This window comes from Callithrix jacchus, chromosome 6, assembly GCF_049354715.1.
Source record: "Callithrix jacchus isolate 240 chromosome 6, calJac240_pri, whole genome shotgun sequence".
NCBI lineage: Eukaryota > Metazoa > Chordata > Mammalia > Primates > Cebidae > Callithrix > Callithrix jacchus.
This window is the reverse complement of record NC_133507.1, coordinates 46,779,520-46,796,434: the sequence shown is the minus strand read 5'-3', so window position 1 is coordinate 46,796,434 and position 16,915 is coordinate 46,779,520. Positions and strand designations below refer to the sequence as shown.

Genomic DNA, 16,915 nt, shown 5'->3' with positions numbered 1-16,915 from the left:
GCTGGTAGCCCTCTTCAAATAAGTCCCCTTTCCTTACTACTGAGAATTATGAGGCTAGTTTTGGATAATCAAAAACACACATTTGGGACTGCCCCTTAGCAATCCCTGTATAGAGGGCCTGATAGACATATCTCATGAGAATGTTGGGCATGTAACACCCATTTTCCTAAAGGGACTCTGAAATTTGAGATAATAGGGAAAATCCTTACATCAGTGAATATCAATATAAGCCTACATATATCTCTGACATTTAAAAATCTGATCCCAAGGGGAGTGAGGGTAAGGGAAGAGATTTTTTTTTCATTTTATAACTTTAGTGCTTGACTATTTTATGATATTCAAGCATTTGAATTAAAACATGTATTAATTTTAGAGAATCACAGTCCAGTCAATTAGCTACATGAAGAAGAACCTTTCATATTTTAATGAGACTTGATTTCAGTTTCATATGAAGATACGCTAAATTCTGGTTTGAGATAAAGGAGGTTCAAGAAAGAGGAACAGAGGGGAATGAGACAAAGAAGATAAAAGAGAGGAAGGTTAAAACTTACCTTGTTTCATCGATATAAACTGCTTCCAGCACAGATGCTGCATATTCAATATTCTTCTTCAAGTCAATCACGTTAACGTCACCTCTTTCCAGCTGCTTCACTAAGCATCTTAGTCTATGTCAAAAAACAGCCAAAGAGAGAGAAACAGAAAGGAATTTATTGTAACTACATGGAAAATAGGACAGTATTAAATACACTAAGAGTTTTACCATAGCTGTTTCCAAATCAACAAAGAGCAATATTTTCAGATTCTTTGACATAATTAAGACCAATCTTTATTATGTAAGAAATTATTAGACATTATATTCAGCTCTCAATAATATTAAGAGTATAGGTAGCTAGTTTAAGTGCAATATTTCAGAGATAGTCTTCCTGAAAATTCAAGACAATATAGACATTTTCAGAAAAGTATATTCCTATAATTTATTCCATGGCTTTTCTGCTTTTTCAGTGTTGACACTAGGAGAATATTCAAAGGATACTCCTATTAATTCACAATTGCAAAAATATGTAAGCAACCTAAGTGCCCATTGACCAATGCATGGGTAAAGAAAATGTGAGATACACACACACACACACACACACACCAAGGGATACTACTAAGCCATAAAAAGGAATAAAATAGTGTATTTTTCAGCAACTTGGATGGAGCTGGAGGCCATTATTCTAAGTGAAGTAAATCAGGAATGGAAAGTCAAATATTGTATGTTCTCACTTAAGTAGGAGCTAAACTGTGAGAATGCAAAGGCATCAGAATAATATAATGGACTTTGCAGACTCACAGAGGAAGGGTGGGAGGGTGTGTGGGATGCAATATTACATACTGGGTACAGTGTACACTGCTCGAGTGATGGGTGCACAAAAATTCCAGAAATCATCACTAAACAACTGATTCATGTAACCAGAAATCACCTGTACCACCCAAAAAACTATTGAAATAAATAAATAATTGAAAAATAAAATTAAACAACTTCATAAAATAAACAACAAAAAAGAGTGATCTTCTGACTCCTAAATTAGCTATTATTTACTGTATAAAGCAATAAAGATAAAGACGAAAGGCAAAAGTTCCTTAGAAGGCTAATTGAGACAAGAAAAAATGCAAGTGTGTGCCCTTAGTGTACTTCCTGCACTCGTTTTTAATTTCAGGCAAATGTGAAAATATTTTCTCATATTTGAGTCTTTAGGTTGATGTGTCCCAATGCTGTGAGGAATTTTAAAGCATAGGACTCAGCTAGATTCCTGAATTACAGAAACCATGGGATAATTTATGTTATTATGTTAAGCCCCAAGCCTTCTGATAACTGTTATACAGCAATAGATAGCTAATAAAGTAAGGTGATAAAAATTACCTTAAGTTTGTAATAGCTTTGGCAACTTCGAGGCATTAAATTGTCAGCCACGTGTTCCTAAAGATATTGCCCTTCACCAAGTACAAGAGGAACATACTCTCTGCATACTATAGATAAGCAACATAAAGACTAACCAAGTACAAGAGGAACATACTCTCTGCATACTATAGATAAGCAATATAAAGACTACTTGTCTATTTTCCTAAGTCATCAGACAGAATTTAGTTCCATTATATTCAAAGGTATTGCAAAACAGAGAGTAGAGTGCAGCTACTTTTAGGCACTCCCACAGAAATAACTTAGCAGATTTTTAGCCATTTATTTTGGATCATTTCCAACGCCCAGGGTGAAGATACAAAGGCAAGTCAGAATTTCAGCAAAGCTATTTGACATTCCTCCACCCATAAGAAATAGTTCATTTCTCTATGAGAAAAAAGACACACCTAGATGATAACTTCTTATTCAGGAAGCTGTAAGCAATTACTTTTTTGTGCCATTTACTTTGTATAATAAAATATCAGCAGGCAACAGCATTGAAAAATAAATTGTATGCACCAATAAATACATCCTATTAATATAGAATAAGCAAAACAAAGCACAACAAAAATACAACTGAAACAGGTTACTTAGAAAGGAAGTAATCTTAAGCCTGGCTATAAGTCTTGTCTGAAACACTGAATGTGATGATAACAGATCAAGATATAGAGGATTTTGAGATTTCTGTCATGCTTATGACCCAAGAACATTATTCTTCATCAAATTATCCTTTATTTATTAAAATAAAAGAAAAAAATTTTGGTTTTGTTTTTTCCCTTGGTTCAGCAATGGCTTACAAATATACTATCATATGTCTTTCTTGTGAAAATTACTTGAATACAGCTTGGTTCTACTTGGTTGTGTGATATTGTTTAAAACAATAAATACTTAAAATGGTTGCCTTTCCTTTTTCCTGAAAAACTGCATTCTATTTTTGTGTGTTAGCGATTTTCCCACTAAAAATACTACATTTTCTAACCTCTCTTGAAATTAGGTGTGGTCACATGACTAAATTCTTGCCAGGGCTGTGCATGGAGGTTGTTGGGTGACACTTTCACAACAGTTCTTTGGAGAGAGCTAGCTGCGCTGGAAGGAGTTCTCTTGCATCCTTGCCTGTTCTTTACTGCCTGGAATGCAGTGGAACTGTCTAAAGGTTCAGTAGCCACCTGGGAACATGAAATGACTTGGCAAAAGAAAGTGTGTACCACACGCTAAGAATGGTAGAAAAGAAAAATGGAAGTGGTCTGGATATTATGTTGTGGGCCCACCTGAATGAAATTGCCCATCTCTGGACTTGTTTCTGATGCAAGAACAACAAAAATTGCATTTAAGCCACGATTATTTTATAATTTCTTTTATATGCAGATGAAGCAAAAATACACTGGTAAATGAATAGAGAATGAATCAAAATAAGGTACTAAAGAATGGAGAAATCATCATTATCAAATGGGGTGATGACTCCCTGTGAGACCATTGACAAGTGCATTTCCTAACTCACAACAGCCCGTGGTTGTTCTTAGGAGAATCATCCCATCTGCAACTATGACTGATAAGACTTGTGATAGTCAAGAGGCTGTAATGCTTGCACGATGAACATGCCCTTTCACATAGAGATCTCAATGTGGTTTAAAAATAAAATATTATGAATTATGTCTTGATATTCATAATTAGGTATATAAACCTATAATTCGACATAAAATTTCCACTTGGGAAAAACACTTCAGTAAGGTTTACCACCCAACTAGAAAATGTAATCACACATAGTTATAACTCAGTAAAACCATATCCCCTCATACACACATACACACACACACGCCTAAATTCACTATGCCAACCCAAAAAGACTGGATAGGAATGTATATTGGGGGCTTACCAGGACTCGTTTTTTGTCCTTTGCTTGTTGCACTACATTTTCACTAGTGAGTGCACATTTCCATTTACATAAAAAGGAAAACCTTTATATTGTAAAAATATTATTTATAACTAGAACATCAGCTTAATGGAATAATTTATATCATTACTGTCCTAACTGTAATCATTTATATCATTACTATCCTAATTGCAAGTGTGCTTTTGTAATCAAATTATATATACAATAATCCTCAACAATCTTATTTCAGCTATTATTTTACTTTCTTCCTAGATAATACAAGGTCAAACATCTGCATAATTTTCAAATAATCATATATTCTATACTGGTAGGTTCCAAAATGTTAAGGCTTTATTATATATATCTGTACAAATTTATCTCTGTTTTTAAGAAGATAATCACATCCTATTTACCTAATTCTTAAGCCATCCAATAGGCAAATTCTCAGAGCTGAAAATAAAGTATTTTATGCACAGAGCCATGTGCATAAAACATACAAGTTCCCTTAATTTAGTGAAAACTTTTTAATAATGATTTTGCTTGTTTCATCAATCTGTGTGGGCAAGCTGAGTAGAAAACAATGTTCTTAATTTCTGGCATAGATAAGTTGTTCTGGTGCCCAAAGCTTAGGGTGGGGGCCTGTTACTGATGTCCAATTTTCTGACCCATTAAATCGTGGATGAGGACTCTACTGGCTACTGTGTTTGGTAGCAAAACAAGTTAACAGCTGTTGTATCAAACAGTATAGACAACCTTGCTAACAAGGTGCTAAAAACCCAGTTTAGTTAAATAAATAATTATTGGGTGTCTATCACTACATCTGGGGCTGTGTAAAAGAATATATATCTAGATATAGTTATTAGTACATATATAAGAATATATATGTATATATAAATACATAAATAAGGATATATACATACATATATAGTGTATAATGCATGGGAACCTGTGTGTGCACCACAATACCTTCTTTAAGGTAGTTGCAATCTCTGAGGGTTGTATGACATGCAAACAATGTGGTCAAATGTTAAACTGTAGTTATTTCCCATTGCTTCTTTTATGCACATCCTAATTTCTAAGCAAACTGGTTTAGTCACTGTTCCTCAAAAACCCTCACATCATCTTACATTCAAGTCCTTCTCTCTTACTGAAATCTCTTTCTCCCACCTTCCTACCATCTGTAACTGCCTAATCATATTTGGTTACCAGGCATATCTGGGATGCTACCAGTCTTGTAAGTCCTTTGAAGATGCCTGTCCATTGTGATCGCTGCCTACATAGAAACTAAAACAAATTTTATTCACCTCTCATTGACAGTATTTGCATTTCTCTGACTTTCCTTATAATTTCAATTTCTTGTATATGATGTTTTCCCAATTGGTCTCTCATCAAATAAAAAATTTTCAGGTATGCAAATAAACAGAAAAATTCACCCATGATGAGGATAAAAATAAATGAGTTTAAATTGACCCAAATATAACAAAGATGATAGAATTTGCAGACAAAAATGTTGACTGTTATTATAAAATCAAAATAATATAAACAACATTAGACCAATAAATTTAATAACTTGGATAAAATAAATTATTTTCTTTAAAAACACAAACTACCAAATATCAAAAAGAAACAAATAAATGAAATTTGTAGCTAAAACTCCTTCATATAAGAAAACTTCTGGCCCAAAAGACTTTACTAAAAAACATTTAAAGTTGTAATAATATCTATACATACTTTTCCAGAAAATTGCCCAATCATAAATACTTCCCAACTCATTCTAGATGACCAAATCACTTTTATAACAAAACTAGATGCAATCATTGAGGAGGAGGAGAATTCTATTCATATAACATTTTAGAAAAGGCAAACAATCCTAATAGTGACAGAAAGCAGATGGTAGTTGTTTGGGAATGGAGAAAGTGAGAATCAGGGAGGAAGAGGTACAAGGAAATTTTTGACAGTAATGGATAATGTTAATATTTTTGTTATGGTTTCATAAGTGTATACCTGTGTCTGCACTTATCAAATTGCAAATTACAAACTAAAATTTGTAATCAGTTATTTGAGAAAGAAAAAGGCTATGAGCTAAATAGATGCTATTGTTATATACCTTCATTTTTCATCAATTTTATTAAAATATTTAGAATTCTAAGTTACATTATCAAAGACATGAAAAAAAATCTACAGCATCGTTAAGCTCCTAATGATCTTTTTCCAAAGAGGATGACACAAATCTTTCATAATACATAAGACTTTAAAAATCAGCCCAAAAGCATGTGCTAAGCACACTTTGATCTGGCTGGTTTTTAAAGGGACTTCCTTAACTTTTAATGATCAGGACACTTAAAAGAAGACAGAAACCAAAATAGCAATACCATCTTTGAAAGCAATTAATTGGCTCTGTGATTAAATCAAGCAATTGCAGAAGACAAATAATTTCTACTTTTGAACAAAGAGTACTGAGTTGTAGAGAATTATTGAGTCTTTTTATTCAAATACAGAACTGCTACATTCCAAATGAAATTACTCAATGTAAAATGATGCAGTTTTTATAATCAAGTACTCTGAATACTTTCTAAGTTATGGTTACATAACCCAATCTTGCAAAATGACTACCTACATAACTAACAATATTCTCATATGGAAAAATCTTGTGTGTCTACACATGTCTTTTTAAATTTTAGGATATAAAATTCACAGGATATCCCTCATGTGACAGAGCATGAATAACAATGATTAAATAAAAAAAAATTATTAGAATGATTTATAATTATTACATTACTATCAATGTTCCCATTTGTGATATGATTAAAATACAAAAGTGAGAATGATATGGTTATAAGAAATCCATACTAAGAATCAAAAGAGCTAAGGTTAAAACAAATTATATACATATAATATATATTAACATTAAAATCTGCCATAAGCAGAAGTGCATGAAATTGCATAAATAGAAACTGTCAGAACAGAAGCAACTGTGTCATTTTCAGTAAATCCTGCTTGACTCTAAAACAATAAAAAATTGATAATAAAATCCATTAAATAATGAAGTCCTATCTATTCTGCTAGTCAATGCTCAGGAAATTAAACCTTAACCTTAGTCAAAATGCCGGGCTTAAGGATTTAAAGACTTTTCCAGTGTTTTTTTAATATATGCAAATATAACTGTAAAGCTCCATGATACCTTTATTTTATAGGATAAATAATTCCCCAAATAATTTCTATAATCGAACAAAATGAAAACAAATGGGACAATGGCATAATGTACAGCATGAGGACTACAGTTAATAATACTGTATTATATACTGGAAGTTTGCCAAGAGAATAGACTTTTAGGTACTTTTACCACCAAATAAAACCATAAAAAGCTATTTATATGAGATGATGGATATGTTAATTTCCTTGAGTGTACTAATCACTTGACTGTATATGTATATAAAACATCATGTTGGTCTATCTTCAATATATATAACAAAAAATAGTATGGCAAACAGTATTACTTTTAAAAATGTGTTTATAGTCTACGTTTAAAGGAGCAAAATAATCCCATTGTGGCAGAGAATATGTGATTGAAAAATTGTTTTAAGTAAAAAGGAATATATAATTGTTCTCTCTCTTCCCCAAGGAGTCACAATATAGGTAAATTATTTATTTCAAAAGGCATTAACTTTTTTCTACAATAATGGACATTATGTAATTTCCAGTTTGTTGAAGAGTTCCTTATAGGTACAGAAAGGTAAACATTCAGAGTTAGGCATGCTTTCAAGATCAATTTGTTTCTCCTTGAAGATAAGAAAACAGTTAGATCATATCAACTCTAAACAAGGAAGCAATCAAGTGTTCTTGTGTTACCCATCTGAAATAACTGAGTCAGAGAATTTGTGGCATATATTTTTTTAGTTGTTTAAAAAGAAATAGACAAAAGATTTGCTTTAAATCCTGGTAGATTAAAAAATTTCTTTATTGATGCTCACCACTGAAACATTAATATGACTTAATAAATTGATATAGAGACCGGTGAGACTGGGCGCCTTCAGGGTGATATGGCTATAGACAAAAAGAACCATTAAGAAAAAACAAAAAACTCTGAGAAAAGAGATTGATCCACGATGCAAAATCATGCAACTTTTTAAATGGAATAAATGGTGATGAAAGAACTTTTGGAAATTAACACTAATAACATGAAAACGTCAACAGAAAGGATAGTGGGAAAAGTCTAATTTCTATCCCAGGAAGTGGACAAAAAGACAGCAAGACAGTTACTGGAACAATAAAGAAAAAAATTAGAGTCTTCTCTTTTGAGAAGATTAGAGTAAGGAGTTGATGAAGTTAATGTACAAGAGTTATTTCCTCTTTACATATATCCTCTTGCACTATTACCATGTGGATGTCCATGAAGTCCGAAACGGATAAATCAAGAAACAGTAAAATCATATTATTTGGAAATATAAATCTTCCTCCAAAAGACAGAATGACTAAAAGAGCTAAAACATTGTGATTATTTACTTTTGGGGAATTGACCAATGTCTTTTGATAATAATAAAAAGAATTTTAATGATATAGTTCTCTGTTTGAGTAAAATGTCCAAGTCACAAGGTAAGTGACTTAACTTAGAAGTCAGGTTCTTTACTTGGTAGTTTTGGAATCACTGACCGTGACAAATTTAAATGACTGAAAAATAACAAGATGTCAAATTAACCTTGAATTTAAAGTAAAAAAGATTTTGAAAGGCTGTAAAGATTTCAAAGTTGATAGTGATGTTGAGATACAGTTCTAGGTTCTTTTAGGCACATGGTAAAGCCAAGGGTAAAAGAAAAAATAAATTTAACATTTTATATATATATCACACATATATACACAAACACACATATATATATACACACACACATCTTTGGTCACATATATCACGCTCATGTACTAAACTAACTGAAAATATACACATATTTCAGGTTTGAGGCAGATATAGAGAAGAAAATATTTTAAAAAAAGAAAATATATATTAAGTGAACAGAGAGAAAAAATGACAAAATGAACTATGATGGCTTAATTTATATTCTTTTTGCAAAATCAGAAGAAAGAAAGAAGTGTATTGACTACTTTTACAAAAATCAAATTAAATTGTAGCTTAGAGAAATGAAAGTAAGTAGATAAAAGGTTGGCTGGGCAAAGAGTTGTGAGATTTGGGTGCTCCTGAAGCAGTAAGCGGGTGAAAACCAGTCAAGTCTATTACTATTTGGCTGAGCAAGGCAATCTTAGCACCAGTTCCATAAAAAATAACAAAGGAATGGTTTAAAGTGGTATATTAGACCAATTGGGCTGCTGTAACAAGATACCATATGCTGGGTGGCTTATAAACAAGAGAAATTTCTTTCTCCAGTTCTGGAGGCTGGAAAATCCATGACTGAGGTGTTGGCATAATTCAATGCCTGGTGAGAGCCTTCTTCACACTGCATAGATGGCTATCTTCTCACTATAACCTCACAAGGAGCAAACCAGCTCTCTGGGGCCTCTTTTATAAAGAAACAAATCCCATTTACAAGGGCTCTGCCCTCATGATCTAATCACCTCCCCAAGGCCCAGCCTCCTACCTTGGAAGGATTTGAATTTCAACCTATGAATTTTGGGGTGAAACAAATATATCAAATTGCTTGGGATATTTATTCTTAATTAATTCAGTACCATGTACCAACACACTTCAAAAATGCACTAGCAGAGAAGGAAATGTTTTAAAAATAGATTTTTAGACAAACATGCATACAAAAAAAAAACCACAGAAAGAAAAGTCAACATGATATTTTTCCAATTACAATAGATTACACAACACAAAAATATCTAAAACCAGAAATATTTCCATGGCAGATACTATTGGAGAGCAGAGAAGTCCTTCTATTACTCTTGATACTCAGTGATAGGAAAATCAAATCATTTGAAAAAGAGTCTCTCGAAAGACCAGTTTTTTTGGAGATGCAATTTGTGGCATAAAAAGCAATCAAATTGAGTTAAAAGAATTGATTGTGAAGATTGTTATATGAATTATAAAAAATATTTTAGACTCTAATTTGATCGATTCGCTCTCTTTTCCTCTCTGCTTTCTTTCATGTATGTAGGAATACCTAAGTTTCAAGACAAAACTAAAACTGGATGACAAAAAACCCATGTTTGATTTTTACAGAATTTCCCTTGCTTCTATAGAAATGTGGCTTTCATAGCCATAATCTCTCAGGACCATTGTAAATACTTCTTTCCTTATGATGTATTTGGAGCATTGTATTGCCATTGACAGAAGCAGTTTTGAGAATGCATCATCACTGGCATAAACTTCTGAGTTGCTTAGCAAAGCTTAACAACAGGAATAAAAAATAAAACACTCTAAATAGACCCGGAAGGCCGCTGGTGCCCTTGCCTCGCCGCCGCGAGCAGCGCACCCAGCCCCGCAGTCGCCCGCCCGGTTCCCGGCAGCGGCGCAGTCCATGCGGCTAGGAGCGGAGGCTGGGAGCCGAGGCTGGGAGCGGGTGGTGGGCGCGGCGGCCCGGGCCCGGGCAGTGATTGGCCGCCTGCTGGCCGCGGCTCAGGCCCGGGCGGCGGGCGGCGGGCGGCGTACGCAGGCGGGAGCCCGCTGCCAGGGAGCCGAGAAGATGCTGCTGTCCCTGGTGCTCCACACGTACTCCATGCGCTACCTGCTGCCCAGCGTCGTGTTCCTGGGCACAGCGCCCACCTACGTGCTGGCTTGGGGGGGTCTGGCGGCTGCTCTCCGCCTTCCTGCCCTCCCGCTTCTACCAGGCGCTGGACGATCGGCTCTACTGCGTCTACCAGAGCATGGTGCTCTTCTTCTTCCGGGGTCCAGTTGACTGGATTGTTGCCGACATCTTGGCCATAAGGCAGAATGCGCTTGGACACGTGCGCTACGTGCTGAAAGATGGGTTAAAATGGCTGCCATTGTATCGGTGTTATTTTTCTCAGCATGGAGGCATCTATGTAAAGCAAAGTGCCAAATTTAATGAGAAAGAGATGAGAAACAAGCTGCAGAGCTACGTGGACGCAGGAACTCCAATGTATCTTGTGATTTTTCCAGAAGGTACAAGGTATAATCCAGAACAAACAAAAGTCATTTCATCTAGTCAGGCATTTGCTGCCCAACGTGGCCTTCCAGTATTGAAGTATGTGCTAACACCACGGATAAAGGCAAATCACGTTGCTTTTGATTGCATGAAGAAGTATTTAGATGCAATTTATGATGTTACAGTGGTTTACGAAGGGAAGGACGATGGAGGGCAGCAAAGAGAGGCACCGACCATGATGGAATTTCTCTGCAAAGAATCTCCAAAAATTCATATTCACATTGATCATATTGACAAAAAAGATGTCCCGGAAGAACAAGAACGTATGAGAAGATGGCTGCATGAACGTTTCGAAATCAAAGACAAGATGCTTATAGAATTTTATGAGTCATCAGATCCAGAAAGAAAAACAGATTTCCTGGGAAAAGTGTTCATTCCAAGTTAAGTATGACAAAGACTTTACCATCAATGTTGATCTTAAGTGGCTTGACTACAGGCATGCTTATGACCGAGGCTGGAAGGAAGCTGTATGTGAACACGTGGATATAGGGAACCCTACTTGGCTGCCTGTGGATTACTATCAAACAATTAACAAGTAGCTGTCTCCAGACAGTGGGATGTGCTACATTGCCTATTTTTGGCAGCTGCACATGACATCAAATTGTTTGCTGAATTTAATAAGGAGTGTAAATAAAGCCTTGTTGGTTGAACATTGGATATAATAGAAATTGTGACGAAAGCTGATATGCAATGGTCTTGGGCAAACAAACATGGTGATACCACTTTAGCACTGGGGCTGCTGGAAGGGTAAAAGCTAAATGGAGTTTCTCCTGCTCTTTCAATTTCCCATGCGCTAATGACAACTTCAGAAGGCTAGGAGGACTGTGTATTTTGTAAGTCAGATGGCTGCATTTTTGAGCATTAATTAGCAGCATATTTCACTCTGTTATTTTCAATTTATTACCATTTGACAGCTCCAAACTCTTATATTAAAGTACTTAGTATCTTGCAGCTAGGTAATATTTCATGTTTTGCTTAATTTCTACAAGTCAGTGAAAGAAACTGTATTTAAGAAGTGTCAGCTGGGCGCAGTGGCTCATGCCTGTAATCCCAGGGCTTTGGGAGGCCAAGTCGGGCAGATTACCTGAGGTCAGGAGTTCAAGACCAGCCTGACCAACATGGAGAAATCCTGTCTCTACTAAAAATACAAAATCAGCTGGGCTTTGTGGCACATGCCTATAATCCCAGCTACTTGGGAAGCTGAGACAGGAGAATTGCTTAAACTTGGGAGACAGAGGTTGCGGTGAGCCAAAATCGTGCCGTTGCACTCCAGCCTAGGCAACAAGAGTGAAACTCTGTCTCAAACACAAAAAAGAAAAAAGAAAAAAGAAGTGTCAAGATGTTAAACGGAAAGGGTAAAAAATATTTGTGGGAAAAGCTCTGTTTAGCACATGATTTTCTTGTATTGCATTATTAGCTGATTTTACTCATATTTGCAAAATAATTAAATTTCTAATATCTATTGAAATTGCTTAATTTGCACACCCTGTACACACAAAAATGGTATAAAATATGGGAATGAAGTTTAAAATTGTGACTCTGATTCATTGTAGAACTTTAAATTTCCCAGCTTTTTGAAGATTTAAGCTACGCTGTTAGTACTTCCCTATGTCTGTGCCATAAGTGCTTGAAAACATTAAGGTTTTGGGTTTTTTAAAGTATCAAAATAGTCAGTGTGAACCCTGGTTGGACCCCAAGTTCACAAGATATTTAAGGTGATGGGAGCCTGCAGACATTCTGCCTAGATTTACTAGCATGTGCCTTTTGCCTATGTCTCTTTGATTTCACAGAATATGAATTCAGAAGTCACATTTCTGTACCATGCTGGATTCCCACTGGGCTCTGGTTCTTTACCCATGGATCCCGTTAGTGGTGCTGCTCAGCGGCTTGCACGCAGACTTGCTCAGAGGAAATGCAGAGCCAGCCCATGCTGCTGCTGTCAGAGGTCAACTCACTAAGCCTTTGCCAGCGGGCTTCACCAGCCACTGCAGAGGCATTCTGCATTTGTCTGTGTCAAGAAATTCACCTTGTCAAACCAGTGAAATATAGACTGGATTCATCAGGACTGAGCGAATTTGTTCATTTCCCAGTACTTTTAATGGAGCTACACATTCATATGTATCACCTTAGAGCAAGAGCTGTGTTCCAGGAACCAAATCATGAATTTCAGCCATGGACCCATGGGAAGAAGACCTTTCAGTGTGAACTACTCTATTTTTATGTTATAATTTCAACTTGGATTTCCTCATAGTCCTTTAAGTTAACATTTCTGCTTACTGCTACTGGATTTTTGTAGCAAAAATGTATCAGTGAGCCACATGAAACATACCAATGGGATCATGATAAACAAAATGAAAAATGATTAAGGGAAAATTAAGTGACTGCTACTCTGCTTCTCCCAAGCCAGAGAAATAACTTTCAAGCAATGTCTTTGAAGAGTCATGTGGTGTGAAGTGGTGTGTATGCATTAGAATGTATATATATTCACACATCCATGTTCACTCAGGATACAGGTGGCCTAATCATCAATGGGGGTATGGATAAACTTAAGAAAAGTTTCCTCATGCTGCACTGTAATTGTTTCTTACCTGTAAGGTAAAATTTAGATCCATTCCATGGCATTTTTAAGTACAGGAATTTAACATATTTTGAATATAATGGATATGCTCTAAATTTGAATTTCGAGAGGCAATACTATTAGAGTTATGTGGATTCTAACTCATTTTAACAAGGCGGCCTAACCTAAAACTGTACTAATCTTCTCACAAAAGGTCTATAAAATATGGTAGTTGAAAAAAAATTTGTATCAAAATGTTTGGAAAGTCAAAAGCTTCTCCTTAACCTGTGTTCACATTGACTTGAGTTATTTTCTCTTATTAAGAGCCTTATGCCTGTAAATCTTTTCACATATCGTTTAAACTTTTGTTTGTGTTGTCATTGATTTACAGCTGAGTTGTTTTTCTTTATAAGAATGTCATCGATGTGCATGCTTTTATGTTTTTCAGAAAAGGGTGTGTTTGGATGAAAGTAAAAAATAAAATCTCTCACTGTCTCTAAAAAAAAAACCACTCTAAATAAATTAGTTAAGGTCTAACTAGGAAAACAAAACAACTCTGAACATTTAAATCTAAGTTAATTGTTACAGTTGATTAACTGGATGATGGGAGATGAGAAGACAACCAGACAATAGTGAGGATCCCCCAAATAAGCAACTGCAGGAAGCTTTCAGAGGGTCAAAGGTGGAAGGCAGGAACACCAGACCCCAGTGGCTTTGGGAATTCTGCAGAAGAGAGAAGCACCAGTGAGACTTAAACCACAGACAAGAACAACTGATGTAAAGAAGTCTTCCTGCAGGCAGAGAAAAAGGGAGATAAGTACCCTGGCTCTTTTCTTCCTCTTTACCTATCCTGACTTTATATGCCAACTGGCCAGATCCAAGCATATGCCAGCTGACAGGAACCTGGGAAATTCAGCTATGATGATACAGAGTACTGCAGGGCAGGGATAAGGCAAGGAACAGATCCTAGGCGAGCGGGCCCAGAACCACAGTACACAGTTCCCAGAAAGTGTCAGAAAGTTTTTCTGAGATTTGCAAATAAGGCAGAAAGGTCACTGGCATGTTGTTTCTGTCACACAGAGACAAAGGCAACGAAAGGGTATCTAGCAAAAGGTATTTAGTTCATCTTACTGTTTGTTATTGATTAAAGGGCCTAGGTTTAGCAAGGCTGTTTTGTTAACTTGCAGATTTTTGTCTGGTGGGAATAAAAATAATTTTTATTTCGCAGAACAGGCACCCTCGTAAGTTCATGACCTCATTAGACCTCAGCTAGTTTTACATCTAACAGCCATTTTATTGAAACATTGCCTATGTATATCTAACTTCTTAAATGCTCTTTCAACCAACCACAGCTTCTTACTGATTCCCTCATTATTAATGATTTAAATAGAAACTTTGGCATATGTTCAATGTATATTTGCACAAGAGTAATACTTTTACCTTTTGAAAATTACATATTAACAAGGCATTACAAATTTTGGTACAATTAATTTCAACACCCTCAACATACACGATGGTAAATAATGCTCCTAACTCTAGAAATAAAGGAGGAATCTAAGAGATTTAAAAATTCATGACCAGAAAAAAAACATTTCCTTCCTCTCTCCCTTCTTTCCTTCCTTTCTCCCATCCTTCCTTCCTTTTTCCATTCTCTCTCTTTTCTCCATTTCTTTGTTTCTTCTTTCTTTCAAGAAAACTAATAAAGACATGGTTCTCATGAGTTCCTAGAATGTAAATCAACAAAAATTGGTCTTAGAGGCTATGCTCCAAATAGCAACTAATTTGGGGGTGACCCACACAGCAGTAGTGCCATAACCCATTTGAATTTTTGATTTTTTTAAAATGAAGGTCAAGTGCTGAGTGTCTCCCAGGAGACCACCTAGTTTCATTGCATAGGCACGACAGAAGTCTCCACCTAGTTGGGCTTCTCTTGTAAGTTCATGTCTGCCCCTACATGAGGCAAACAAGGCAAGTAACTTGGCAGATGGATTTCTGATCTTAAACATAATGTACTAAATATTAAAAAAAAAATTGCCCTAGGTTGTCTTCAAGGAATTCTTAATGGTCTCGATTTTTGCTAGAGAGCTACTGTACACAAGAGAGACACCTGGTCCTTAGTGAAGTTACACTCAACTGAGGTAAGTGCAATTCCACCTATATTGAGATGCACTGATACAAGTTTCAGCAGATGTTTCAGATGGAATTAAACTGTCCTGTGAAAAACAATGTGGTATGTAATACTATCAGAAAGCTCCTCACCAAGAATGGTTCACAATGTCAGTTAGCCCTATCCAATTCTAGTGTGTCCCTATCATGACTAGATTACACTGAATAATTGTCAAGTACCATCCTCCATTACAGTGTATTCAATGTCAATCAATCCACAGTACCAGACAGATATATTTACTGTATGTGATATGGCCAGGAGGTCTTGGCGACTTCTTGGAAGATTGAGATAATAAAACACATTTAAAATAGTGATGAAACAGGACAATTTATTAGTAAAAGTCTTAAATTCTCAACTCTTTCCTTTGTCCCTACAAAGATTCCAACTCACATCAAGACAAGGACTATGGCCGTTAAGGATGTGATTTAACAAGCTTAAACAATTGAGTGAGTCTTCTAATTTCAAAGTCTCCAGTGGATATAACACAAACAATCATCAGTCTGCAGGAGAAGATGACCCCAGCACAAATTTTTAACATTATGTTTCCAGCTATTTAACCACAGACACTAAAAGACTTCAATACTATGTTTTGGTAGACTAAGATATAGAGAAAGTTTAGCATTAAAATACAGTCTTCAAAGAATCATTATCAGTAAAATTTATATTTCTAACATATCAGAAAGGTTTATAAGTCATTTTGATCCTTTAGCACTTCATTCATAGTTTTGATCTAGAGTATAGTGGTAAATAGATATATTGTTTGTGTATCGTGGACTAGACTTCAAAATTATATAGATACTTATCAACACTAAAGTCTAACTGAAACAGTGATTTACGTTGATCCAAGTGTAAGGGCAAGCTCAGAAGTCAATACCTGTTTAACATTCCAGAAAGAGCCTTCACCTTGGTAAGTTTACCCTGTTCTCTACAGTAGCTCAGCAATGATAATTTTGCTGGGAAGAAAAGTCTAGTAGAATAGACTAATCCAAGAATATTTGAAGTTTTTTTTTAACTTTTTAAAGTAAGCCAAACACAATTCATACAGATTTGTACAGAGTATTAGAAACAGAAGCATTAATGTAAAAGCTTAAAGTTTAAATTCCACAGTTCAAGTTCATCTCTTTTCTAACTCAGATACCTTACATTGGTAAATGACAGAGACTTTTATAGTTTTTCAGAGACTCCTATACATTATGTTCTTTTAAACAATAACCAAAATCCTAAACAAAAACAATAACCAAGGTATAATGAAAACAGGGTATAGCAG

General features: G+C 35.5%; 1 protein-coding gene and 1 pseudogene across 17 annotated transcripts in view; one reads left to right on the top strand and one right to left on the bottom strand.

Annotated features, from left to right (window-relative positions):
• PDE1A (phosphodiesterase 1A) overlaps nt 1-16,915 on the bottom strand; it is a 531,703-nt gene that overhangs the window by 117,985 nt on the left and 396,803 nt on the right. For all 17 annotated transcript variants that reach the window (XM_054257407.2, XM_078327200.1, XM_078327201.1 and 14 more), the window contains one exon: nt 552-665. In XM_054257407.2, the coding sequence (XP_054113382.1) occupies nt 552-665 (114 nt within the window). The remainder of the gene's footprint in view (nt 1-551; nt 666-16,915) is intronic.
• On the top strand, nt 10,183-13,989 carry LOC103793705 (1-acyl-sn-glycerol-3-phosphate acyltransferase epsilon pseudogene; annotated as a pseudogene).